Raw genomic sequence first — 27836 nt, 5'->3', positions numbered from 1 at the left:
ACCCTTCCAGCTGCCAAGGCAAAGAACGGCATTGTGAGGGTTGCTACGGGGGGAGTGAACTCCAGCTCAGCCAGACTGCGATACAGCATACAGAGATCAAACAGCAAAGAACATGTTTTCTCAAGAACGCTTTTACACATTCTATATTTTGCAAGGACTCTGTGATTCCAGGATTCCACGCCCCCACGAACCCTCAGCAACCACGGCCGCCCCCTCTCCCCGCCCCTCAGGACACGTGACCGCCGGGCGCGCGGCTGCTCTGCCGCGACACTCTATGGTTGGCCGCGGGCGCGCGCGGGGCCGGCGCTCTCGCGAGATCGGCGCGAGAGGCGGTGGCGGCGGCGGCGGAGGTGTCATGGCGGCGGCGGGCGCGGGCTCCGCCGGGGCCGCGGCGCGGGGCGGCGGCGGCTCCTCGGCCGCGTCGCGCTGGTTCTTCAGTCGCGAGCAGCTGGAGAACACGCCCTCGCGGCGCTGCGGCGTGGAGGCCGACAAGGAGCTCTCGTACCGGCAGCAGGCGGCCAACCTCATCCAAGACATGGGCCAGCGCCTCAACGTGTATCCGAGCGGTGCCGGGCGGGACGCGCTGAGGGCGGCGGGGGCCGGGCGGGGACGGGCGGCGGGACACCCTTTAGCCCGGTGTGGGAGCCCTCCCTGGGACCCCTCCCGGGCTCCCACAGCCCCCGGCCGGCGCTCCCGGGGGATGGAGCCGTGGCCTGAGGCACAGAATGGGAGGAGGAGCCTGCGGGGGGGCCCCCGCGCCGCGCTCTTTGTCGGCGGGCGAGGGGCCAGGGGCTCCCACTGGCCCTGCCAGCCGCGGGTGGGTCCCTGGCTGCGGGTCTGGGCACTTATAAAGTAAAGCCCAGTGCCCGCAGACCCGTTTTCCACGAAACGGGCATTTCCTCCGTCGCCGTTCTTTAATGTGATTTTAAAAAGAGCGAGCCTAAACCCTCACAGTGCTTGCTGAAATAGTTGACTTGGAACGAAACAAAAGCACTTGAGACGGTGTTTCAGCGCATGTCGCTCATTGATGAGTTTTCATTCAGCGGGTGAGTGGCGAGCCTGGTGTAGGAATCTCCACATGGTCTGCGGAACAGATGGGAAGGATCCGTGTTAATATCGGTTAAGTGTGTGTTAATATCAGTTCAGTTCTGAAGTGTCCTTAATCCATTTTCGCCTGGAGACAGCATGTTGAGAGCAGTGATTGATGTGGAAAGTCCATCGCCTTCAGATCTTGTAAACAGGTTTCTCAGTACGTAACGTTTCCTTAATTTAATCTTCCAGCTCTCAACTTACGATAAATACCGCAATTGTTTACATGCACAGGTTTTATATGCATCATTCCTTCACGAAATTTAATCGAAATGTAAGTATGATGTCATATGTGGTAATAACATGCCGGTAATTTTGTCAGTCTGACTGAGAAGTGTTGCATGCAGGAGTGTAACGTTTGGTTTGTTTACAGGAATTGTAGCTTCTTATCAGTGAAGCAGCAACGATACCTCTTTTCAACTTTGAATTACCTTAACCAGTGGCAATTAGATTTTATCTTCTGCCATGGAAATGAAAAGGATAGGCACCCATCAGTAAGCACATTTCAGATGTGTGAAGAATGCATTGAGACGTTTTGGATGTGGCTGGTGCCTCTGTTGTGTAGTTTCAAAGGCTGATCTGTAGGAACACACATTTTTCTTGATGAAGTCGGTGGAAATGCTGGCATGGTGTGTCTGTCAGTGATAATGTGGTCATGTGTGTATCCATATGGATTATGTGTCTGTTCCTGAAACAGTGTAAATTCATTTAGCTAGTCTAGTCTTAAGTGGTGTGGTGATAAGTCATATCAGGCAAGAAAAATCTTTAAATCTGGTAAGAAAATGTAAGCTCTTGTGTTTTAACTAATGACCTGAATATGCTGACTCTGAACATAGAATGTGTTATAAAGAACAGAATTCTTCAGTAAAAATACTGGCTGTCATGGAGGAATTCTGTAACAGATAACAACCCGGAAATGTCAGGCCTCTTTTTTATGTCAAGTACTGGCTTCAATAGTTAGAAAAGTAATAATATAGTATTCTAGGTATTCTTGGGGTTTTTTTGTTTGTTTGCTTTAAGCAAGAACAGTTAATAATGATCGTGGTACGTCACTAAATGGTGAGGATAAGTTTTCTTAGATCTTTTAATGACAAAATAAGCAGATGGAGACTGTGACAGGTGTTAGGTCCAGACCAGAGCAGACCTTGATCTACCAAGGAGTAAAATCATGCAAACCTTGCACTGTCTGCAGTTGGGGCAGGTACATAGTGGGGTGGAGTGAGAGCCAACTCAGCTCTTTTGTCTGGCATGAATTTGTTTGTTGTCGCTGGCTGAGCAAATAGGCATCTTATTTGGTGTTTATTTGCAGAAAATACATATTTCAGAAGTGTATTACATTATTTTTTGTGCAAAATATGAGATAAATTCAAACTTTTGGCAGCTTGTTACCAAAACTGCGGTGTTGATCCAGATAAGCTCCTGTTTCTCCTCACTCTGTACCTGCCCATGTAACCTGTAGCTGGTGGAAGAGGAGCTGGAGAGGCATCCAGAGTTTTCTTTGGCTGTGGATGGGCTAGGCAGAGCTGCTTGGAATGGAGAGATGGCTCTGTGCAGAGCTGATTTATTTATATATAGACCTATATAGCTCTTATATCACCTGCTAGAGTGTTTGTTCTGTCACCTGATAATCTAGGATAGATTTAGGCAGCAAGAAGCTTTAGTTGCTGTGTTTGGTTTTTCACTGGATGCTGGTAAATGACAGTCACTTGGAACTGGAAACACTGCAGTATTTGGATGTATAGTGCCCTTTATAAGAAAACTATGCCTTAGGTTATACTTCAGAATGTTAACATTCACTGATAAACTATGGCTGAATGCCATGGAAACTGCAACTGTTGGGCGGGGGGAAGTGTATTGGTAAAGTAATTCTCAGGTAGTAGTATTCAAAGTTAAAGGCAACTGCAGGGTTTCCGCTCAGTATTCTTGCTGAACTCCTTTTTGCAATTCTCAATGAGTGTCAGACCAGAGAGTGGCTTTGTGTGTGTGCTGATGGGCAAGTGCATTTTCTCACTCGCATTCCTGTGGGGTAATGGGGGTGGGCTCAGTGAATGGAGTCACTCTGCAAATACTCCCAAACCATCTGTCGGGTTCTCTGTAGGAAAAGCAAAAGCCAAGGACTGTAATAAATACTTAATATCAAATCTCCGGAGTACTTGGCAAGCTAAAAAAGGTAAAAGTATTCACCACTGCAAGAAGAAAGTAATCCATAGAAATTAAGGTACTGGCAGTTTTGAAGCTAAGACCTAGCAAAGATTTTCTATAGTGTAAGCAATATGTCTCTAGTATTTCTTTATTGTGTGCACGGGGTGCTGTTTATCCATGGCAAGAAGGAATCTGAAGGCTGGGGCTAGAAAATTAGATGGCCATTAGTCAGAATGCCTTATGATCTTCTGAGCTGAAAAAATGTAGCCTATGTTTTATTGGTAGATTTATGTTTTTAGGCAACTAATAAGTGCTTGTGTATTTATCATCATGTGTAATTGCCAGGTTATACAAATATATGTCTTATATATGTCACATGCACTTAATAAACAGGCCTTCTAGTGGAAGCTCAGTTACTGAATGACTGTTGTCTTAATTCTTGTTTTTCCTTCAGTATAAGTTTCTGCTAAACAATTTTACAGGCTTTCAGGAGTTTCAGCCATCTGTGAAGAGGGAATAGAATTCCCAAAAGTATCTTCAATCTGTGGAACCACAGGGGTGGGATCAAACAGTTAATGTGTTAATGTACTGCTCTGATGACCAAATGGCCCTTTTTTGGTGAAGTTACTGTGGGCTGGCAAGACATCAATTGCTATGGATTGCCCACAAAGTACATGCAAAAAAGAAAGTATTGATGTTTTGATGTTGCAATCAAAGCAGGTTAAGACCTTACAAGGTTGCTGTGCCCCAGTGATAGGGTGGAAACTTTACCAATTCCGGTGAGCAGAATTGGATGCCCCTGGCTGTGCAGATGACAGGAGTTACTATGAAACTCCTCAGCATTAGTACAAATTAATCTTTCAATGCTTCTGTTGACCAGGGCACAGTAACTTTGGTTTGCTGAGTATAAAGTTGGTCAGTGTTAATACTGGGATGGGGATGGAGCTCACTGGCTTTTTATAGACTGTACTGGCCTGGCTGTTATCCTTAAAATTATCTTGAAAATTTAAATTCTTCTGCAAGTTCTGTTATGTAGCAAATAGTTCTTTTGGATGCATATTCTTCAGTACACTATGATTTGAAGAACAGAAAAGGGGGAAAAATCCTTGGTATGCTGGAAATAAGAGGTAAGGCATCCAAATGGTAGCTGTAGTTTTTAAATATAATCCTTGGAAATGCCATGTGGAATACCAGACAACCAGTTGAAAATATACATGATGTCAAGGGGGTTTTGTGACATGCAATGAACTTAGTGACGAGCCTAAAGAAGGCCATATGAGGAATTTTTTTCCTTCTAGTGCAAGGTAGGTGAGTTGTGTAGAGAGGATTTTGTGTCCCATCCTTCTCTATTCCCTTCCTGTCTCCTGTGCAAATTGTACAAACCATCTTGTACAAATCCCAGCATTAAACAGTTGACTTGGCAGTTATGCAAAGTTCTTAAAACTTTCATAATACACTCCAGGCTTTAGTGAGGATGTTTTGGATCCTTCAGTTCTGGTTTTAATCTTGCAATTTAACATATTTGCTGCTTTTAAGCAATGCAAGCTTATAATAAAAAAAATCCCTGCAGCTCTTTGTGTTCGACCTTGAAAACCCTCTCATAGACTGGAACCACTCTTAATGTCTTAAGCTAAATTGTATCAAATCTAAAAGCATACTAATATTGGCATTAAAAGGGAGAGGGAAATCTCAGAAAACTGTGTGCATTCTACATGTGTATTCTGAGATTTTTCTGAATGCCTTTGTTTTTACACTGTCTTGTATTTTGTAAGTGAAAAAGGACTTACAGCACATTTACCACTGAAACTTGGTGTTTAGTGCTCTTGGGTTGTCTTAACAAGGCCCTTATGTTTGGGGATTTTTTTCTCTTTCAGTGGGACTTGGTTTCTGAGATTCTCAGCTGGTAAAAAATTGGATTTAATTTCATAAATCATGTCTCTTCTGAAGATATTTCTCCAAGTCTTAAAGACTATTTTTTGTGCATGATAGAAAATTACTTTAAATTACTTTGGTTGATGCCAAATTAAGATGTTTATGTATAGGAAGCTTCTCGCTTTGTCAAATATGTGTCTCTAATTTTGCCTTTTTGTTCTACTTTGCTTTTTTTGGCCATTTTTGGGAATTGGAAATGAATGAAAGCATTGAATTAACTTTGCTAGTTATACACTTAGCAGGGTGTGTCGTCTTCACTGGAGACTGCATGTGTGCCAAGTCTGAAATTTTATTAGGATGTCTATTTTCTGAATAAATACCAAGGAAGATAAAAATACTGACCAACTCAAAACTGGGAGTGAGAACCCTTGTCCTAAACAAGACAAAGATATGAATTCTTTGGCCAGAAGCCAACACTTCTTTTTGAAGGAAATAGATAATTGGGCTGTACAAAGATTTCTGATGAACCAAAGTTAAATGACAGTTAATCAGCTTGACTTAATTAGCCTCCAGAACTGTGTTTTATGTAAGGTCTTGGAGATCAGGAGTTGTGTGGAGACTTCTTGGCCAGAAGGGATCCATTTCAATAACCTAGAAGATCTCCTGAAGTCAGGCTGATGAAGGTGCTTTTTTGGAATGAAGTAGAACCTTGGTGCAGTCAGACACAGAGTAATAGTGAGTGACAATTTGCTGATGATTCAACTATGTGGTCAGTGGTGACTTGGTTCAGAAATGCCTCTGGGAGATGGAGATGTTTTCAGCCATGGAGATTGTTGGAGGTGGATTTTTCAGAAAGGTGAATTGTGAAAATTCCACCTGTGAATAACTGTACCCACAAACTGTACAGGAAGAGACGTGGGCTTATATGGGTGAGACAGCTGCACTTGAGAGAGCTTTGCCTGGGTTGTTGCATCACTGGACTGGAGTTTGTCTGCTCTATAACATGCCATATGTGTTGGGTTATACATGTGTGTGCTGCTGCACATCTTCTGCACTTCAGAGCTGTTGCTACTCTCCCTCTCTCAACTCCAGAAAGCCTTTCCAGCATTTATTCATTTGTGAGGCTCAAGTTACAAGCTTCTTAAAAAGAAAACGGGTTTTTTTCTCCCTTATAGAAGAATTTGTTCCCTCTGACTTCTTTTGGGTGGGTTGGGTTTTTCAGAGTGCTGGATTTCTCATGGCACACTTCTACTCATCAAAGGGTATCTCCTTCCCAGGGTGTCAGTTTTCAAGTCTGCCAACTTTAAAGTTTTTCTTAAGATCCAAGCAGGCATTTCAAAGTGATTTAAGGATGCAAAAAGTACTCCCTCAATACCTTTGAAAGGTTCTAAAATTTAATCCCTTAAATGCTCAATTCTAATCAGTTTGTTGCTGTTTTCCATATATTGCGAATCTTTATGCCAAATGCTTCATTTCATGATAATAAAGGGCTGCTTGCTGATAAAAAGAAGGCAAAACTGACTTTGGGGGAGGATGCCTCCTAGTCAGTCTAGTTCTGTTTGGGCACTGAATGAGAAATCCAATACCTGCACTGCTTGCACCATGCAGTAATTAAATACTCAGCAAGCAGCTGCTTCAGTTGCTGAATAAATGCTTTATACTGGCTTAATTTTAACCATTTTAATCAGCTCATGTCTAGATGATTTCTACTGCCATTTTAATTTCTCTTTAACATGGGCAACTTTTGCATACAAAGAGGACCTAATTCTTCAGTCTTTTGTGGTTTGCTGTGTTCTGTGTCTGCACACATCTGTTGTTGTAGCTGACAACAGGCATCAAAACTACTTCATAACTCTCTCCTGGGTGATACTGAACTGCCAATGAGAGCTTTGCTGCCAGCTTATGACACCTAGAGTTTTATATAAAATTCATCTTAAAATGTAACATGTAGTCTTTACTAACATTTGATATAACTGATGTTTTATGAATCCTTGTGCTTCGTTCTCCGGATACTGCTGGGTGTATAGTAAAGTTTCTAAGAATACATATGTATATATAAAGTTTCTTTTACTTATAAAACCTGTGTTTATATAACAAGCTGTTTTTATTAAAGTTCTGTGCAAAGTTTCTCAGTCTTTAGGAGAATCAAATGCTGGCAGAACTTGTGATCAGCTGTTTTGACTTTTACTGAAAAGATGGTGTAATGACTCGCTCTGTGCAAGAAATTGCCTGAACTTTCTCACAAAGTATATTTAACTTGAAACAGCCTGTTCTTGTGTGACTAACTCTTCTGGACCAAATTATTTTTTTTTTTTTTTATGTTGAACTAGAATTAGTTTGACCTCAAACTTCTTACTCACAAATGTAATTTAGCATTTTGCTGCTCCTTCCCTGTGCTGCTGGGAGGATTACATCAGTTATAAAATAAAACATGACTAGTTATATTTTTGTTGCCTTGCATGACTTCAAAACTGGGAAAAAAAGCCACAAATCCAACTTCTTAAACTTTTTCTATTTATTAGTTTAGACTCTCCATAAAAATTCAAGTCCTGCTTGTAAAAAGTTAAAAAGTACTGATGTGTTTTTCTTCTTCAGATAATGTCTCCTACGGCATTGTTTTTGGCTGCAAAAGTGGAAGAACAGCCACGGAAACTTGAACATGTTATTAAAGTAGCAAATGCCTGTCTTCATCCTCAAGAGCCACAACTGGATACAAAGAGTGATGTAGGTGGAAGTCATGGTTTTAAAGATGATCAGATGACATCATCTTATGATCTGTGACACTGTCTCACTGGGTTATTGCTGTCTGCAGTCTAGGAAAAAGCCTTTTGTTTGTACACCATTTAAGTCTTTTGTATTATTTAATGGAGCATAATTAAAGACTTGTATTTTTTGTGAAACTTGAAGGGATTGCTCCATCTTGAAATTGCATTATTTTTAAGGCTTCCACATGTAGAGTAGAAGATTGGATGTTTAAATAAGAGGTTTCATATGTGGTTCCCTGAGTGACACAGTTTGTGCAGAGCTCTGAGTTCAGGACACTGTCTCTCAGGCAGAGGTTCAGTGTGCCCTCTTGGCTACATGTGATATAGTTGTCAGCTGCTGCCCCTGCTGTACATTGCTACTCCTTTGATTTGCCTAAGTTTCTACAGCTTCCACTTATTTTAGAGTTCACATTATCTTTCCTGAGCCACAGGCCAGCTGAGCATCTCCAGCTGTATTTTTAAAGTACTTGTAAGGTGAATAACCTGCCCAGAGATACTCAAGTTGACTTGCACTGGGAAACCTTTTTAATTCTCGCCCTGTTCTGAATTGTCAGTTCTAACTGACTGCTCTGGTGTTGCCAGTACCAGTGTTCAAACAGGCAGCGTGTGATTGAAATTCTCACACAAGGGATTGCTGCTCTTCACCTCTTTGCTTCTCTGTTTCAGGCTTACCTTCAACAAGCCCAAGAGCTGGTTATACTTGAAACAATAATGCTTCAAACTTTAGGTATGTCCTAAATATCTTCTGTGCAGCCAACTTACTATGAAGAAGTAATGGGACCCAAGTAACTGGATTTTTGATGTGCTCTTGATACACTAGAATTTTCCTGTATAACTTCTGACCTGTGAATTTAGTTTTGTGTTAGCAGTTCTGCTGTGTTCACTTTGGAGAAAAAAAGTGGCATCTGTACTTAGGAAATAGATTTTTCTGACAGTTTGAGTTAGAAATGTGTAGGCTTCCAAGTAGATTTTACTCCGAAGTAGTGATTCCATTGATATTTCTTTGTGTAAGGTAACACATTACTCTGGGTTAGCAGTGTATTAATCCTGAAACAACTCATTTAATGGTTCAGATGATTCCCAAATTTGAAATGGAATTTTCTGCCAAGAAATTCTTCTGACTTTAGAATACCTTAGAGACAATTCCTACTAGCAGACCTGAGAACACAGACTTGCTCAGATATTCTTTAATAGCACTTGGAGTATATTGTTTTTGAAAAAATAGCTCACAGTAGTGACCTAATTCTTAAGCTGGTTTCATAAACAAAGAAGGGTTTTCTAAGTTACTAACTTACAAATTGACTTAATTTATAATTTCATAGCTGCAAATGGTTTTAAGTCCTAGAAATCAATAAAGTGCATGTGCACAAACACATGTCTGCATTGCAGTTTTTACTGACTTATTAATGTGCTAGAAACTATTCAGATATGTTCAACCTTAAAAATACAGTAATTTCCCAGGTTTTGTACGTATATATATATATATATACAGGCATTGAGTTATTTTCCTAATGGATCATGAAGTAGCTATACCATCTGCCATTCAAAAGTATGAAAAGGTACAGAATAAAAGGCAGTTAAATCCTGCTACTTGTTCTGCAGTACAAAGGTTTAGTAAGTATTTTAGGTCTGTGGGGAAGCATAAGGGGTTTGGGTTTTTATTTTACGGATGCAAATGTATAATTCTAAAATGTATTTGTAACTCTTCAGGTTTTGAGATTACCATTGAACATCCACACACAGATGTTGTGAAATGTACACAATTAGTGAGAGGTCAGTGACTTTTAACCACTTCTGTAAGTCCTTTTTTACTTTTCTTGTAAAATTTGAAAGTAATGTTATTTGTGTAATGTGATCTTCACCGTGTTATCCAAAGAGTATGTTTAAAGCTAGTTACTAAAAGCTTGATCTTAACCTTTAGAGATTAAGATAAAGAGTCCAGTCCTCTATCCCTCATAACTTTTTTGTCTTCTTATAAGATTTGATTGTAACAATACCTGTTCCATATGTTCTCAAGGGACAGAAGCAGTCAGTAGTTGAGAAGTGGTTGGCCAGCTGCTTAGTATTGTTCTGAGCTGATTATTTTCACTCTGAAGTAGTTCTACCAAGTGAAGTTTAGGCTGCCTGTTGGCTGATGGCTGATGGTAGTTTTTTTGTCTTAGCTAATCTTTTTAGGTAATGAACTGAGGGGTAAAGAGAGTGCATGGCAAGTCTGCTGTCACATGCAAATACTTAGAAATGTGACTAATTGTTTTTCTGGAGCCTGGTGTGCTTGTTTTGGATGGTAGCACAAAACCCCAAACCTTTGGTTAAACATATCTAACTTGTGTGCAGCTTAATGTGACTGGCAAGAAACCTGTTTTGTTCTTTAATATTTTTGTGGCTTTTTGGCACACCTTCTTTAATTCTTAAATTGGTTTCCTTTGGAGCTTTAAAAAAAAATTTTAAAAATCCTCTCATAAGATGGAGGATGAAAAAAAATCAGGAATCTGTTGTAAAAACACCTAAAATAAGCTTTTCACTTTAATTATGTTCCTTAAGTAAAAAGTGTTTGGAAACGATTAGACCATGACTTTTAGTGTTTAGTCCTTGGCTGGTTTTGCAGTGAAAAATGCAAAGTTAAGTGCTCCAAAGTTTTGTTGTTTTTTTTTTTTTTCCTTCTATAAAATATACAAAAGTTAGTTACAAACAAACCTAGTCAACATTATTAAGTTGTAACTCTGGAATTAATGGTGTTCTTTGAAGGGAGAGTATCTCCTATTTTCAAGTAACTTAGTGGTGCAGTGTCTTTAGAGTCTGAGTAGGGCTGGTGCTGTAATTTATTTGCATATAAAGTACCTTTATTGCTATTCTTGCTATAAAATAATGATTCTCTGCTTTCTGTCCAGATTTGGCTGTAACTTGGTGCACGGGTGTCATTACACCTAAAGCTGCATCAGCAGCTCTGTAGGGTTTGGCTTTGGGTTTTCTTGGTCAGCATAAATGTGGGCACATTTCAGTGTTTTGTGGGAGCCCCTGTGCTTCTGCTCAGTGTGTGGGGTGTGGGCAGGGGTGAAGGCAATGTTGTCCTGCCTCAGATTTCCACATTAGTGAGAGTGTTTAACTGGAGCCTACAAGAAGGAAGGCACATGGCTACACAAACTGTGTTTCCTTTAGTCAAGGATAGATACCCCTCTGATAGTTCAGCTCTTCTCTTTGTGTTTTGTGTGCTAATCTTTTATACTGACAAAATTCATACTTTGAAGGTACTGCTAATTTTTTAATTTGACATAGTAAAGCTAGTAATTAATGTCAGCAGACTTGAAAAAAATGCTTAGAATTCTAAAATTATATCAAGTCTTGAAATCTGAAGACTTCAGTGAGGGCTGAAAGTCCCTGTGCCTAAAGGAGTGGTGCAAAGGGAATGTAATTTGTCTGCTCCTTGAAAACCTGCTCACTGAAGTAGCTGTGCTCCTTAGTGTGTGTGTGTGTATGCAAGTGGAATCCTTGGCAGCACATGCCCGTCCTGGGAATGGTGTAGATTGAGAACACAAGGCTTGAGGACCTAATATTTTAAAAAAAAAAAAAGAAGCAAATTAATAAATTAATTTAAAACATCAAGCATGAAGTCTGTAGTCATGCATGCAAGTCAGGCAAGGACAGAATAATTGCTGTCTCTTATGTATTGAGAGAACAGAGATGGGCTTGTGGGCACAGTGATGTATCTTCAAAGGCACAGTGGTGTGAGTTTAGTTCTCTATCCATGAGATAGTTTTTATTGGACAGTGTGGGATTTTAATGTCAGTAGATGCAACACTCAGATATTTAAGTCCTGAAGGTTTCAATACCTAAGACTTGTCAGTGTTAAACTGTTAGTGCTAAAGGGATTGACTGAGAAGTTAAAGAAAGCCAAGGTTACTTATTCCAGTTCTGGTAATGTCACCTTGGACAAAAAGCACCATTTCAGAGTGCAGAGATACCCTTTTTTATTAAAGGTGATTAAATTATCCAAGACCACTGTGATTAAAACCTCCAACTGCATGTTTGGGGAGAGAAGGGAGGGAGGAATGTGATGTGGCTGATGTGCCTCTGTTTATCAAAACAGAGGCAGCAAAGTTAGCTGAGGTATGGGAATGTACTTAAAGACTTGGCTTGGGGTGTGTGCACTGCGTTGCCGTGTGGTGAGAAGGTGCCCTTTTTCTGCCTAAACTGCAGTGCCTCAGAGGGTGGCTGATTCTCTGTATCACTTTTTGTTGTCTTGCATTCGGGGTAGTGTGTTTTATGCTGTCACTGTTACCTGTATTAACCTTTAAGCTACTCCCTTTTAAAAACAAAATGAAAAACATTAAAATAAAACCCAGATTCTATTGTTCATGCTCAAAAGGTTCAGCCAAGTCCTTTGTCAGAAGACTCTCTAGTCTGGTAGTGGCACACCAGAGGTAATTGCTGGAAGCTGAAGATGACCTAGGAAGTGGGAATAGGTGCAAATAAACATAATTGCTTCAACACACAACTAAAGAAAAAGTCGAATTCTTCTCTAAGATTGGAAGCCTTTTTGAAGGCAGTGTTAGACAGCAGGGGTCATCGTAGATAGGAAGTGACTGGATGGATACTGGATGGATACATAATGACTCATGATGTTCAGGCATATGATATCCAGTTATTCCTTCTGGTGTTCAGAGACTCCTGGGTTAATGAAATTGTTCCACCTTTACAGTTTGGTCAGTAGAGCAGACGAGGAAAATGGTGTGGGCTTAGTCTTTTTTCTGCACCATTCTTCCTCAGTGTCAAGAGACTGAGAAGAGGAGACAGGACCATCATTCCTTAGGATCCCACAGGTCCTTTAAGGAATCTGAAGACAGTGGATGTGTGAGGGCCTGTCAGCAAGCCTCAGTGCCCATTCCAAGAATTCTCCAGTACTGAAGAGAAGAAAAGAGGAAAAAAAAAAAAACACTAAAACAACAAAACCAGTTTTGTTGTCTATCTCCCTTGCTGGCTTCAGTGCTGGCTGAATGATCAGCAGTGAAGCTGACCTAATGCCAAGACTATGACATGGTCCTCCTTAAGCTCTGGTGCAGAATCAGTCTGTTCTCAGCCTGCTTCTGGTGAAACTTGAAGGGGAGGAATCTGTATCCTCATCTCCATCTTGGGAAGTCTTCAGTCATTCCTTTTTCTGTGTTGGAACACAACCTTTTGGAACTGAAGATGGGATCTCAAGGATTTCTAGGATTGTTCTCGCTACTCTGCAGGTTATCAGGTACCTTGAACACCCATGATCCTTACTAATCTTTTGTGGAAATTGCACTGTCAAATCCTTCAAATATGCCATAGTATCTGTGTACACAGGTACCATTGCTTAAATCAGGCCAAGAAAGACAAGGTCAGCAGAAGAGGAGGTGAAAATGCATCAGCTTTTTCAGAGGGTATTCGCATGACGAAAATTTAAGTCTTAGTGTACTAAGTGGTGTGGAAAGATCTGAAACCCCAGCTGCACTCCAGCACTGCTGCAGGTGGCCTTCACATGCTGAACTTTGACCTCAGGCTTTTACAGGCCTGTTCCTAGGGTTTTAGTACTTTCAAGAAAGTAAAGCCACCAGGACTGCTCAGCCCTAAATGCCTACACCATGGCCTGCTCCAGCCCTTTCCAGATACAGCAGGCATCCACCAGCAGACCTCTGTTCAGAGCCTGGGGCTCTTTTCCTTTGGCCAGAAGGACTTCAGCAAGCTCCTCTCTCCTGATGCTGACTGGCTTATCTGCCGTCTCCTCTTTCTGGGGAATGCTTCCAAACGTTGGCAGGGTCCAGACATAGCCACCTACCACCCTCCTAAGGGGGACTTGGCAGTCACATTTTCATGAGTATCCCGAGATCCAAGATAAGCTGTGTTGAAGAAAAGACTCAGATATCTTGGAATTGCAACCATTGTGTGGCTCTGCCCAGTAAAAAGCATTTTGGTTTCCAGTTGGCAGTTTCTTGGAGACGGCCTTTTGGAAGGTATATTGGACAGCAAGTCCTGTTCCAAAATATTGATTCCAACTTCAGTGATCCCCTGCCTTACGGTTGCTTCTGCAGCAGTGGGACAGGGTGGATGTTTCAAATCCCTCTGAACTGCTGAAATCCCAAGCTGGTCATTACTGGCTGGTATTGTAGCCATCGGTCCAGAGGCTTGTGAGTTTTAAGAACAGCTCTGCTGGCTTGTTTGAGCCTCTGCTTCAAGATGATTGGAATTTGGAGATGCACTTTTCACTACTATAATGGAAGTAAAACATGAAAATATAGGAACCAAAATTCATTAGCTTTAATTTCTGTGATGGATTCTGCTAAACTAAAGCTGTCCTAAATAGAAGAGTTTGGGAGGGATGTTTTCAGTTGTGCCTTGTGTTATCAAAGGCTTCAGCTGTGAGCTGAAATTTCTTGTTGGTTTTGCAAATGATGGTTATTTAGCTGTAAATAAGTTGAAACAGTATCATACTACTTGTAGTATAGGTAAGGTATTTAGCACATTAACTTTTGATTGGGGCCAAAATGTGTGTTTCAAGATATGATTCTTTTCTTCCAGGTATGTGTTTTGATTTACTCAACTTCCAAGCTGATGTTAAATAGAAGTTTTCTGGCATCTGCTTTTCTTCCTTGTTCAAAAGGGACATTTCAGTAGAGATGCTTCTTGGTCCTAGTCCCTTAATTCAAACATGTAACTTTACGGAGTGTATAAATCACTGAAGCTCCTTTAGACATTGCTTTAATGAAAAATGAAGAGCAAGACATCAATTTGAGTCTCACTGAACCACTGTGTATTTTCATTTGTTTTGTTATGACAGTGTCTTTTCACTTTTTCTTTTTTTGGTAATTCCACCTTACATTTCTTTAGTTGGGAGGGAGAGGAAGAGGTTATTTGGTATGCAATTACCATTATAGTTTGCAAACTAAATATAATAGTATAACACATTGTCAATTCACCTTCTAATTATTATGGATCAGTAGAATTTGTGTGTGGGAACAGATCCTGTTACCTTGCTACTTCCACATTCTTCTGGGATTCTGGCACTGCCTGGCTGTTTAGCATAAAGACAAGTCTGATTTGTACTCCCTGGCAATCATTAGAAGTTGAGTTAAATCACATTTTATTATTATGCTATTTAAAAATTAAAATTTAAAAGCTGCTGTAGTATTTCTCAAACTTTATGGAAATATTATTATTAAAATAAAAGCTTAACAATGTTCCCTTTGACATAAAATTCAACACTACGCTCTCTGCAGGTAGCACTGATTTCAAGTGATAGTGTCAAAGTAAGACTTGAATGAAGGCTGCATTCAATCTGCCTTGTGCCCAGCTATCCCATTAATGCATGTTACAGTAAGTTCTCTTACCTGAGTGAGCAGTTGGGGTGTCACTGCAGGGGTCAGCACTACGTGGCTGTAACAGCCTGAGTCAGTAGCTTTTCATTTCTGGCATGTTGCAGTCCTGTGTTTTGGTTTGGTTTTTTCCTGACTAACTAAAATGAAGTTTGTTTTCTATTGAAGCTTTGCCATAGGTTTAAGAAATGTGGAGCAAAAAGTTCTGAGCACAGTGCTCTTAATTAGAAGGAGCAGAAAACTGATTTTTTTTATTTTTTTTTTCCCCTCCAGCTTGGGGACTTGTGGTGTTGTACGGCTTTGGGAGAGAGACATTGCTCTGGTTTTGGGGAGGTTTGGGGAGTGGGAGGGGTGTCCTGCCATGCTGCTCTCCAAGAGCAGGATGTGCACTGTTCTGTGAATGGGCTGTGACTGATCTGTCCTGCAGCCCAGGGAATGGCAGGGATCACCTAGAGGTGAGGGTTGGGAAGCAGCGCTTCCCAGAGGAGAGTGCTTTCATCTTTGAGGCATCAGAGGGGTTGGATCAGCAGAGGGAAGCTGTTCTATGAGTTGTACAGAGGGAGGGGCAGTGAATGGAAGGACTGGTCCAGCTCCAGTACTGAATGTAAGGGCCTCTTCTGTGTCTCAGAAAAGATTATTTTGAAGGCTAGTTAGCCAGATTCAGATCAGTTCTGTAGCAATACTCAGCAGTGATTTTGGAAGATAAAACTGCTCTAATTTTGGAATGAACCTGATGAGTTTGTGCCGATCTTTAATCTCCCTGTTTTTCTTTTCTTACAGCAAGCAAGGATTTGGCACAGACATCCTATTTCATGGCTACCAACAGGTTGTTATCCTGAACCTCTTTGTTGCACTGTTGTAGCACACTATAGCTTCCTTTACTGCAGGGCCCCCTCCATGTGTCTTACCCTTGTTGCAGCGGGAGACTGGGCCATCTCCAGTGGTGGTTCCTTCCCGCCTGCAGTGCGGTGTATTGGACAAGGGCCTCGTGGCACAAAGGGGTTAAATGCACAATGAGAAGTGTAGTGGTGCTTTCTGATGACATTTTCTCGATTGTGAGTGCATAAATCTAAAATTGGTAGCCTGAATAGCAGCTAAAGATTACAAAGAGATAAACTTAACCTAGAAATCCGAGCATCTTGGTAAGTACAAAACTATTTTTAGTTTACGCTTGTAGTTAATGGCAGTTTTCTCTTAATTTTAAATATATTGATCCAATCTTAACTTATAAAACTGTAGTGGGCCTAAGTTCTTATCAGCTGGTTTATTTTCCTTTTTAGATAGACTAGTACAAGCCCAATGTTCTTCCTTTTAAAAATAGCTCTTTAATCTTAATATACAGTTTTAAAACTTAAGTACTTAGATAAATGTAAGTTCTAGGATTTCAGATGGGTATTGTGTATACATAGCCTGTCACAGAAAGAACTAGAGAGCAGACTTCACTCTTGATTTCTTGATTACTTCAACTTCTTGCCAAACAACTTGAAGCTTTATTTAAGAGGATTACATTACATGTACTTAGTTTTTGGGCAATATCTACTGGTTATTAGAACTGTACAAAATAAATCAATCGATCCTTGTGGTTCCTTGATGGGCAAGATTCTGTACTTAAGCATCTGTTAAGTTGTGCTAAAGCAGTGAAACTGAGCCAATGTATTTTGTGCTGCTGCCAGCTGGAAGCTGAAGACAAGTTCACAAATGTCACAAATCCAGGCCTATGAAAGCCAAGCCCACCAGTAACTCACCTGGTTCTGTGGAACTGCTGGGGACCTTCTGATTGTCTCATTCAGAGACTGCAGAATCAGCTGTATGCTTTTTACTGTGGAGTTTTAATTGACCATATTATACTTCTTTCTTTTTAGTATTGAAGTACAGTAGAATAACTGTTAAATTTATTTACTATTCGTCAGACTTTTGATAACAAAAGCAAATTAAACTTTTCTACCAGATAAATGCCCTGCCCTTTGTTTTCTTAGGGCAGTAAGATATCTTATGAACTTACTTAGCAAAATGTTTAACTGCTGTTGCTTGACAAGTTGCCTCACTCTATCTGTTAATGGTTGATTTGTTTGGGTTTTCTGTTTTTCATGTTTGATTTCCTTTGGTTCCTCATTACGAAATTTGTGCAACAGTCTTCACCTTACTACGTTCTGTCTTCAGTACAAGCCCACAGTCATAGCATGTGTGTGCATTCACTTGGCCTGCAAGTGGTCCAACTGGGAGATTCCAGTGTCAACTGATGGGAAACACTGGTGGGAATATGTAGATCCTTCAGTTACTCTAGAACTGCTAGATGGTAAGTGATACTGCCTTTCACATCTGGAAACTCAAGGGTTTATTATTCAAGAGATATGCAAGGATTGGGAACGTATTATACAGTAAGAGCTTTAAGCCTAAATTAAGTCTCACTGACTTCAGGTACCATATTGTCAGGGGAAAGAAAGGGATAGGAAAGGGGAGAGCTTTGGAAGACAAACTTGGGTTTGAGACCTTTAGTTTTGAAGGGGCATCCTTTTGTAGGTGCAGGTCAGAATCTTGAGTTTAAATATTTTTCAGAACCAAGAATGATAGAAATGTACCAGTGCAAATTCCTGCAGTCCTGGTACTGCACTGGAGCAGAGCAGTTGTTTCAGTCACAGTGTTCATAGGGGTGTACATAAAACCACCGTGTTCACAAGGGCAGTTCTGCATTAACAATTTGGCATCACTTGTGGTATCTCAGATGCCTGTAAAATAGTTTTTCTTGTCAAAAGGCTTTTCCTGCAGAAAGCAAACACCCAGAACTTCACATATCTGGAAGTTTACTGTCTTTTGAAATAGCACCTATTGCAGAGCAGTCTGGATTTAAGGCCCACATATGCCGCGGGAGTGGGAGCTCCTGAGGCTTTCAGATCCATGTGGACTTTGTTGATCCTGGAGTGAAATGTGCAATTTGGAGTAGTGGTGGAGGTCTCCAGGCTTCCCATGGCCCAGCATGGCTCCCCAGGGCCTGCTGCTTTCCTCTGCTGAGCTTTTCTTTCTTAATGGCAATTTTGGGGTGTTTTTGTGAGAAATTGAGTAGATGTCATGTGAAGCACAGAACTGGAGTGAACTTCAGAGTGCAAGTTCAAACATCTCTGTCTTAATGGGCATCTTTAAGTTGTATCTAGTTCCAAACACCACCCTGCTTCCTTCCTACCTGGCTGTGGGTTTGTGGATTTGGAGGGAATGCTGTGAGTTCATTGTGAACTTGGCTCTATTCTTCAGGCATTTCTGGAGCTGGTGTGTTTGATGGACTCAGGCATACCAAAGGCCTGAGGCAGTTGTGCACTTGGGAGCAGCTTAGTTTATAATTTGTTTGTGGAGTTCTGGAGAAGCCAGTTCTTCCAGACCTGCATTCAAATTCTGACTGTACTTAAATTATTTTTAGCTTAGGAGTAAAATTAAATTTCAGTGGAAAGTATTTTTATTTGCAGCTGACAGGCATGGGGACCTGCTCTTTCTAATTGCAAGGATCTTTGGGTTTTAACACAGCCAAGTGCTCTGCCTTGAACAGTTATTTCAAAGCTGTTGTTTACAACAGGGTGCTTCCGAGGGTCTGATGGTGATATTATGTTTGGAGCTGTTACTGGTTGTTCCTGAAATTTGTTGGAATGACTGAGAAAGTGACTTAGAAACTTTAAAGGAAACTTAACTTCATACAAAAAATGCCCAGGCTGAATGGCAAGTATGTTATTTTAGAAGCTGTTGTTTGTGTAGGTCCCTGTTGAAATATTTGGTCTAACAAAAAACAGGTTGTGCAAGAGTAAAAACAAAATGTAAAATTCAAACCTGTGTTTCAGAATGCTGTAGTGGTCAGAAGTCTGTTGCAGTGAAAAACTGTAGCCTGTTTTGTTCAACGCTTACCTAACCATTTTTGAATAAAATATAAATTCAGATCATGCACAGGCTGTAGCAACTACTGTAAAAGCTGTATGAACTCAGACTAGGAAAAACACATCAAGTTTTACCTGTTTATTACAGAATCAGATGTAAAAATGGCTTTTTTCTTTCCTATTCAGAGCTAACTCATGAGTTTCTGCAGATACTGGAGAAAACACCCAGCAGGCTCAAGAGAATTCGAAATTGGCGGGTAAGAAGTTTTCCTGTACCAGTGTCTGGCAAGAAGAGATGAACTTCTAGGAGAACTATGAACCAAAGTGAAAAGTTTATTTATATTGTATGTGCTGTTTATTCCTGTGACTGGGTCAGGAGGAGGTGAAACTTTGAGTCAGCTTTTATCCTCACCTCAGAGCTAAATTCCAATGGACTGTCTAAATATTCTAAGCTGTGTATTTTCTCACTTCTTTCTTTTTTGCTTAGGCAAATCAGGCAGCTAGGAAACCTAAAGGTGATGGACAGGTATCTGAGAACTCACTTCTTGGTTCATCTTTGGTCCAGAATTCCATTTTGGTGGATACAGTGACTGGTGTAGCTGCAAACACAAGTTTCCAAAAACCATCAACATCATTTCCCACACCAGTACCTCTGACCTCAGGAAGTATTTCTGTTCCAGACAGTCATGCACCTGAAAATTTGGCAATATTAGCTACAGGAATGCCAAGTACCTCATATAGTTTGGCATCACACCAGGAATGGCCTCAGCACCAAGAGCAAACACGGACAGAACAAATATACTCTCAGAAGCAGGAAACGTTGCCTGCGAGTCAGTACAACATGAACTTCCAGCCGGGGACATCTGTACAGATGCACTCTGGAGTACATCACAGACCTGACAAACTTGCTGAGCATTCTACTGTCAAACAAGAGTATTCTCATAAGTCAGGAAACAAACACCACGGACAAGTCGCTGCTCCTGTAATAATTCCTCAGAAAATGTCTTTGGATAAATACAGGGAGAAGCGCAAACTAGAGACCCTTGAACTAGATGTCAGAGAACACTATGTAGCAACCCCGGGCGAGCAGCAGCATAAAAAGCACCTGCAGCCACAGCCGGCCAGCAGCTCTTCTGTTACATCTCCCATTAAAATGAAAATTCCCATTGGGAACTCGGAGAAGCCTGAAAAACACCTGTCTGATAAGAAGGAAAAGGGTGGCTCGCTCAAACTGCGCATACCCATCCCGCCCACAGAAAAGGGGGCCAGCAAGGAGGAGCTGAAAATGAAAATCAAGGTTTCTTCCTCAGAAAGGCACAGCTCGTCGGACGAGGGGAGCGGCAAGAGCAAGCACTCGAGTCCCCACGTCAGCAAAGAGCACAAGGACAAACACAAGGAACACTCGCTGAACCGCCACCATGGCGTGGGCCACAAGCACTCCCACGCCCACGGGGGTGGCGGCAAACATGGCACTGACGGAGTGACACCAACTGTGCTGAGGAGTCCCGTTGGCCTGAGTAGTGATGGCAATTCCTCTAGTTCCGGCTCTTCGAGAAAGAAGTTGCACAGCAACGATGCTTCTCACAACCACCACTCCAAAATGAGCAAAAGTTCCAAAAGTTCAGGTAGTTCATCTAGTTCTTGCTCTGTTAAGCAGTATGTATCCTCTCACAACTCTGTTTTTAACCTACCCTTACCCCCTCCTCCCCCTGTCACATACCAGGTGGGCTACGGACATCTCAGCACCCTCGTGAAACTGGACAAGAAACCAGTGGAGAACGGTCCTGATGCCCATCCCCAGTACAGTACAAACAGCCAGCATATGGACTACAAAGACACATTCGACATGCTGGATTCGCTGTTAAGTGCCCAAGGAATGAACATGTAGTCAGTTCTTAGGTTGTTTTTCTTTACCTTTTTTTTGTTGCCTTTTTTTTTTTTTTTTTTTAATTTAAGAATTGTTAGAATGGAAAACTTCCTAATATAGCAGTGGCAACACCAGCTGTTGCTGCCGTGGTTTCAGTATATGTAAGTGCTGCTTTATCCTTCACTCTGAGAAGAAGAGGTATAGTAAACAAGTCTTTATCTCCACATATGATAGTGTTATAAATACTGTAATAGCATGGAAGGTGCAAAACTCTCAGTATTTCTACGACTGCAGCTGAGAACAGTAGGATGAATGCCCGCTTTTAGGTGCATAGGATGCCTCGAGCATTGGTTATTTATGATTTTCAATACTGCAGCCACAACTTTTTGTTGCCTAGTTTTTGGATGAGTGTCATTGTTTTCTTGTGTATTTATACTGTATGTATGATTTGCATGTTTCAAAGATAAAGGGATTAAAAACAGTATACTGACAACTGTTTACAAGGAAGTGGAGAAAAATGTACATACATTTTTGTATGTTTAGATATACCATAAATACTCAGGATTGGAGCTGCTTGTAAGTGTAACAGAATACACATTATTTTATCTTGCCAGAGTCCATCAGTTACTCAAACAAAGATGGCACTTTGTCTTGTTTATCTTTAAACTGTAGGCCTTATCGGAAGCCGCTTAAAAGGGACACTTCACTGGAGGAGCATCCAGGACCAAGTAGGGTCAGCACCACACAGTATTAGCAGGGAGGCAGGAAAGGGGGTAGGCTCTGCCCACTCAGTATGGCCACACCTCAGAAATGTCCCTAGATTTCTGAAGGAAAAAGGAATTAAAATAAAAGTTTACATAATCTTTTGATGTGAAGTGCATTTAAATGTTTATTGGCTTGATGCAGTAAAGTAGACACAGAGCTGTTAATAATGGTTATGTAGAGTAACGTGACTTAACTGCAATTCAGAGCTGTCATTGTGGGAAAATCATCTTTTTTTTTTAAAGAAAAACTAAATCATAATTTATTCTAATAGTGCGCAGGGGTCACTGTTCCCATTACCATTTCAGAATAATACCCACGTTCTGAAATCCAAAAAGTGTACTTGTGTGTGATGCCATATTTCTTTTACAGGTGAATGCAGTCTTCACAGTAAATAAGAATAAAACTATTGATATCCCAGCTTTATATTCCAACAATAAAATAGTTACCAGTGATTCTGTGCATTGTACTTGTCATTAGTTACCAAATTGGAAGAGGCTTATTCTGGTTTTTTCAGCTCTGGGGGGGTTAGAAAACCCCTCAGTGTCCCAGTTAAACCACTGGCATCCATTTAATCTGCCTGCAAGTGTCAGGGCTCGGCTGCTCTTCCCAGGGGCTTTGCCTGCAGGAGGAATGACGGGTGTCAATGTCCTTGTGTTCTCCAAGCCTGTACTGCAGCTCAGCCACCTGGAGAGCAGAGAACTGACTTTCTGGGTTGTTACTCAAACTTTTCATAAGCTATGAAGTACCTCAACATGAACTCAGTAGATTTCTAGTAGCAACAGCCAGTTTTCCATGACTTCTTTTGACTTGGAAGTGACCATGATGTGAACTTTTGCTAAGCCGCCTCATTCCCTCAGTGCTCCTTTAACTCTGTAAGTCCCCAAGGAACATCTGCAGCTTTGCCCTTCCAGTTCTTTACTCACCTGTGCTTTACATGATAAAACTGTTCAATCTCAGCCCGGTTGGTAGTTGCTGTATGATGTAACTACAGGTATATCAATTACTATGTAATACTCTGTTTCCAGTAATGCAAACGCTTGTAATTACTTGAATAAGTTTTATTTGAACTATGGATACTTTTTTTACACTTTAAGGAATATTTAAATGGAAACCTGATTGCATTTTCTGCTATATCTTATCTTAAGTCAAGGCTCGTGTACAAAATCCAAAGCTGTCTTATCCCTACTGACTTGGTTATTTTTCTACATTGGGAATGTAACTTCTTGTTACAAACTTCTGCATTGTTGGATATTTTCTATCCTTTTATAGTCCCTTTCCTTTCCATATCAGTGCTGCTCTTGGGTCTGATTTGTAACCAATGTAATCTGCATTATATACTGTCCTAAACCAGAGCCTGGGCAGAGAGATGACATAGCAGGAAACTGTCTTAATCTGTCTTTGAAGCACTACAGTACTTTCTTTTTGAGTCTGTTTAAATAGATGTGCCCAGAAATGCATCTTATACAGCCACTCTGGATAAGCAATATATTGTACTGTATATATAGCATTTTCTGTCACAACCTGGAGTTAAAATGTTTGGATGGTAACTAGTGCCTGTCTAATATACATTGGAATGAGCATAGGCCTTCCTCCTAAGGTGCTGTTTCAAAAGAATTATTTCCTGTTTTGATTCTGGGAAGTTGTGAAATAATAGTGGACAAAATGTTGCTATGCTACATTGAGATCCAAACAGTGGGTTTTGGTTTCTCTGTAAAGGATGTCCATAAAACTCATGGAGTTTGGTTTTCAATGTCATTGTAAATAGGTGAAACTGTACGTGTCATTGTGTTTGGAACTGAATTCCACCGCTGAAATCAGTGGTGGTCCCTGGGGCTGAGAGGGAGGGAGAGGAGATGCAGCCAGGTGCCACTAGTTTGCCCTGACTGAAATTAGTGACTGGTGTGAATGGCAGCCTGGCTGAGGGGTGGGAAGGAATGAAAACTGACGGGATCGGCATTGGCCGCACACGGGAATGACTGAATAAATGCAATAAAAGGCTCAAAGTCAACACTGTTCCTTTGTTCATCACTTATTACAGATTTTTTGTTATAAATTTGAGTACAAGAATTATATAATTTGTAAAATGACACTGTAGTGGAGACCTTGGTACAACACTATTAAAAATCCTCCCTGTTTGTGAGATCTGAGGTTTGTAGAATAGTGAAATTCTTTCATATGTTGAATCTTGGTCTGTTCCTGATGGTGGGAGTGCTGGGCTGACGTATCTCACTGTGAGCTGGGTCTTGGCTATTTGCATAACATGGCAGTTCTGTACATTCTTCTGGCTAATTGTAAATATAAATGTTTCATAATAGCTTAGTTGCATTTTTGAGGTACAGCCATTTGTGTGAGATTAGAAAAAACTTTATTTCTAAGAACTTGTAAAAAAAAAAAGTATTTTCAATAAAATTCCCTACCTCACCTCTATTGTGCAGAAATGATCCCATTTTCCTATGTTGAATTTTTACAAAGTTGGAAACACAAAGGTCCTCTTTCAGTTATTGGCTAAACATTGCTGGTTTTCATCAAATCAGTCAAATAACAGACTGCTTGAAAGTCTGAAGCCTCATTTGTTTCCTTTGCTCCCGTTCCATTGTGGTGATCAGGTATTTGGTACCTGAAAAGTAAGTTCTAGAACTGTTATGCCCTCTCCAGATGCTTCCTCCCTGTGCCCTGGGGGCCAGAGCTTGTACCCTGGAGTTGTGTAGGGGCTGGCCAGGCTTCAGGGGAGGGTTATTATTTTTCTTTTCAGCAGTGAGGGGGTGGGTGACACTTGTACACCAAGCATCTCTCTGACCGTAAGGGGGGAAGGGTTCCCAATCCTTGTTTTGCAGGGAAGGGAATTGGACAAACACTTTGCTTTCTTTAGTTGGGATGTAAATGCACATTCCCATAATCAGTTCTAAAAATAAGTGTCTTCAAAGACTTGGAAGTTATGCCAAACTAAACTAGCTAATTAATTCCTCCTTCCTCTGGAATGCCTAACTTCTTAGACCTTTTAAAAAGTAGATCACTAGTGCCAGGAGTGTTCTCTCCAGTTGCTGCTGGGAATTACTTTCTCTGGCTCCTGACATGGATATAGCAAACCCAAATCCAATTTTTAACCTTAGATCTTTCAGTAGCTGGGTTTGATTCCTCTGCGTTCCTGCACCTATAATGGCAACATTTTCCTTGCCATAGTTCAGAGATTGTGGTCTTTGACAACATCTGTAAAATTTCTGAGGCTGTCCCATGGTGCAGGTCCCTGGGAGAAGGGAAAAGAAGGGGAGAAAAGGCACTGGACTGTGTGTACTGGAGGCCCTTCCTCAGGAGAACTCTTGTTCTCTTTTGCTTTTGTGCAAGAACCAGAGATTTCACAGGAAGGGTGGAAAAATGGCATCAGTTCCTGCTTAGCTCTGTGAAAAAGCACTGATTTTGAACCCAAATAATCTCAAGACACTGTGGGTTTTCTAGGCTAGGTGTCTGCTTCCTTGGAAAGAGAGGTAGATGTATTTTTAGATGCAAATTTTTACATCCTATTGCTGTTGGTAGTTCCAAGACCGGTGTAAAATAGGTGGTTGGCATTCCTAAGGACCCTCCCTTCTCCTGAGATGTGAGCAGTGGCTCAGAGCTTCAAACATTACTGTGTGAAAGGACTAGCAAGTACCCTGCAATGATACAAGAACAGTGTGTTTTCAGGCTCTCTGATTTAAGCCCCAAATCTGTAGGAAACCTGGAGTCACAGCAAAGCACCCCTCCTAGTGCTTGGCAGCCTGGCATGAGTTGTAATGGGCTCTTACTGGTTTCAGATTTAAACCAGTAAGACTTGCCCTGCTTGAGTACTATAATTAAGCAAGTGTCACCCTCCTCCCTGAGTCACTTCTCATGGAATATACAGTTTTCAAGGTTTTGCACCCTTTCTCTTGACTACCTTAGACACCTTAATTAGGCATCTGGATTTGGATGTGAAAATCTGTGATCTCCTCGAGTAAGAAATGGCAAAGTTAGACTTGTTTCTAGAATGTCCTACTAGACTGGCTCAGCCGAGTGACCCGAGACTCCCCAGCCCAATGTCCTGCTTGGTTTAGCTGTGCTGTGCCCTGGGCTGGGCTGCAGGCACATCCCCACCATCTCCAGCAGATTAGGCTGAAATACTTTGTTGCAAGTGCTGGCCTTAAACTGCCACCTCCTTCTCAACATCTGGTTAATCAAAAGCAAAAATGTGCTTTCACATTTTGATTAAAGGCTCGGGTTCAAGTTTTACATACTTCTAAGTTCCAAACTAATTTTAGTGTAATTAGCTGGATTAAACATGACAGTTAAATTACAAATAACTAATAACCTTAATATTGGAGAGTGCTAACAAGAGACGTTAGTTTTGCTTGTAAGTCATGTGCATAAGGAAGGGGATTTATAATGCTGACATTTTATTAATTAACTATATATTCTAGAGCATTCCCATTCTTCCCCACTTATATCTGTCATCTCAGCTTCATTTCATGCTAAATAAAACCTCACATTTACTTTGCAGCTTTGCTGGAGACACTACATTAATCTGAGAAGAATTAATGCACATCATGGAATTATGTACATCCCACCTGAGTTCCTATGCCAGGGCTCCCACCTTTACTCTGCAAAGTACTTAAATGTGAAGATCCTTTAACGTGACGTTGCCATGGATTCCTGGCATGAGCACCAACCTGTATTCCTCGAAATAGGACTGTTAACTGCTTGAACTTGGAAGATTACTGTGATGTTGGGACTTCTCTTATACTGGCATTATGTTCTGTCATTGTTATGTGACGTTATACCTACAGAAACTACCAATAAAGGATTTTGCTAGAAGTACTGGTTTCTCTTTGCTTTTATAAAGTTTAGACCAACTCTCTGAAATCAGGCGACTAGCATTAAACAAAGCTTGAGAGCTATTTGTGAAACTAAAGTGTTTAGCACTCTGAGGAAGTTAGAACTTCCTTCTTTCCCTTTTGTAAAACACTAATTTTCACGTTACTGCTGGCACTGAAGCCAGTGCCTTGAATCCTTGAGAGCTCAGCTCTGAACACTTGTAGGGCTGAGTTTTACTGCATCTCTTCCTGGAGCCTGGGTGCTCACAAAGGCTTAAAGTTTACCCCATTTTGATTGGAAGAAATCTTACCAGAAACAAGACATTTTAAATTCTAATACCTGCTTTTTTACTTTGGTTTATTACTATATAACTATACTTTTTAATTTTATTTAATTCTGTGCAGTTAGTAGTAGCTACTTCTACTAATTGTTACAATTACTTTTGCAGTGCAGATGGAGACTGTTACATGTCATCTAATTATAAAGTGGTCACTTCAAGTGTTTTGAGAAACAGTTCAAGTTTCCAACGTGTATCAATACCCCATGAGGACAGGAAGGAACACAAAGCCAGACCCTTCACTGTTACCAGTGACAGGACAAGAGACAAGAGGCACAACTTGACCTACAAGACAGTCTGTTCAAACATAAAATCCTTTTTACCTTGAGGGTGGTTGAAGCCTGGTGTGCCTGTTTAATCAAAGGCCTAAGACTCCTTGTACACAACTCTCTCCAGTATTTCCGCTGTCCCTTAAAAGTCCTGTTCCTTCTGGTCTCTTTTCACAAGTGGAAATCTTTTATATGGCAAATGGATACTCACTTGGCAAGAGTTTTGAAAAATTCACTGTCTTCCTTTCACAAAGGGATGGTCCAGCAACTGCAGAGCAGAGGGGCGTTCATGTTGATCCCTGCATTGAAGGTTTCAAAAATCAGGACATAAAATTAGTATTGTGCCTCTGAGGGAATCGTAAAATCTAAATGCAAAATTAGCCTTTTTTTTTTTCTTATTTCTCCAGTCACTACTCGTTTTTAGGTTTTTTTGATAAAGCTGGTAGAAAGGAAGGGAGGCTTCAGGTGAAAAGACTGTTGGAATTTATGAATCATAAAACTGAAATATTTTATTCTTAAAGAAATCAGTCTCTATTCCTCTAAATTCTTTGCAGAGGTTTGAATAATTCTGCTAATTTGGCTGTTTCAGGTTCATCAAAAAATGTATTTAAGAGTGGTAATTATTTGTTTGATCCTCCATCAATCAGGCTGTTCTGTCATCTCCAGTCAATGTCATGCATGTTAAGGAGCCCACAGATTGCCCAAAGAAGCTGTGGATGTG

At 40.9% G+C, this 27836-nt stretch overlaps 2 protein-coding genes across 12 annotated transcripts in view; one reads left to right on the top strand and one right to left on the bottom strand.

The window, feature by feature from the left end:
- The first annotated feature begins 322 nt into the window (after nucleotides 1-322).
- CCNT2 (cyclin T2) lies at nucleotides 323-26509 on the top strand. 7 transcript variants are annotated; one of them, XM_027656286.1, is made up of 10 exons: nucleotides 344-555; nucleotides 1282-1363; nucleotides 7699-7827; nucleotides 8535-8595; nucleotides 9579-9641; nucleotides 15980-16025; nucleotides 17332-17495; nucleotides 19240-19310; nucleotides 19541-20952; nucleotides 26196-26509. In XM_027656286.1, exons 1-9 carry the CDS (start codon nucleotides 356-358, stop codon nucleotides 20939-20941), a joined length of 2217 nt encoding a protein of 738 aa, XP_027512087.1. In that variant the 5' UTR covers nucleotides 344-355; the 3' UTR covers nucleotides 20942-20952; nucleotides 26196-26509. The 7 variants fall into 7 exon arrangements, with proteins under 7 accessions (XP_027512091.1, XP_027512087.1, XP_027512088.1 ...); XM_027656287.1 differs by lacking the exon at nucleotides 26196-26509 and having other exon boundaries at nucleotides 19541-20678; nucleotides 20777-20952; XM_027656290.1 differs by lacking the exon at nucleotides 26196-26509 and having other exon boundaries at nucleotides 323-555; nucleotides 19541-24106.
- Nucleotides 23978-27836, bottom strand: part of MAP3K19 (mitogen-activated protein kinase kinase kinase 19) — a 17794-nt gene continuing 13935 nt past the window's right edge. For all 5 annotated transcript variants that reach the window (XM_027656275.1, XM_027656274.1, XM_027656276.1 and 2 more), the window contains 2 exons: nucleotides 27327-27414; nucleotides 23978-24302 (listed from right to left, as the gene is read on the bottom strand). In XM_027656275.1, the coding sequence (XP_027512076.1) occupies nucleotides 27348-27414 (67 nt within the window). In that variant the 3' untranslated portion in view covers nucleotides 23978-24302; nucleotides 27327-27347. The remainder of the gene's footprint in view (nucleotides 24303-27326; nucleotides 27415-27836) is intronic.

Source organism: Corapipo altera, unplaced genomic scaffold, assembly GCF_003945725.1.
Source record: "Corapipo altera isolate COAL_440 unplaced genomic scaffold, ASM394572v1 68, whole genome shotgun sequence".
Lineage (NCBI taxonomy): Eukaryota > Metazoa > Chordata > Aves > Passeriformes > Pipridae > Corapipo > Corapipo altera.
This window is presented reverse-complemented; position numbering and strand designations above follow the sequence as displayed.

What these genes read in the sequence shown, in the direction of transcription:
- CCNT2 (XM_027656286.1), top strand. Translation starts at nt 356, where the DNA reads ATGGCGGCGGCGGGCGCGGGCTCCGCCGGGGCCGCGGCGCGGGGCGGC. An exon ending in ATGGGCCAGCGCCTCAACGT is followed by an intron (nt 556 to 1,281) that starts GTATCCGAGCGG and finishes TTAATCTTCCAG; the next exon opens with CTCTCAACTTACGATAAATA. An exon ending in AGAGAATTCGAAATTGGCGG is followed by an intron (nt 19,311 to 19,540) that starts GTAAGAAGTTTT and finishes TTTTTTGCTTAG; the next exon opens with GCAAATCAGGCAGCTAGGAA.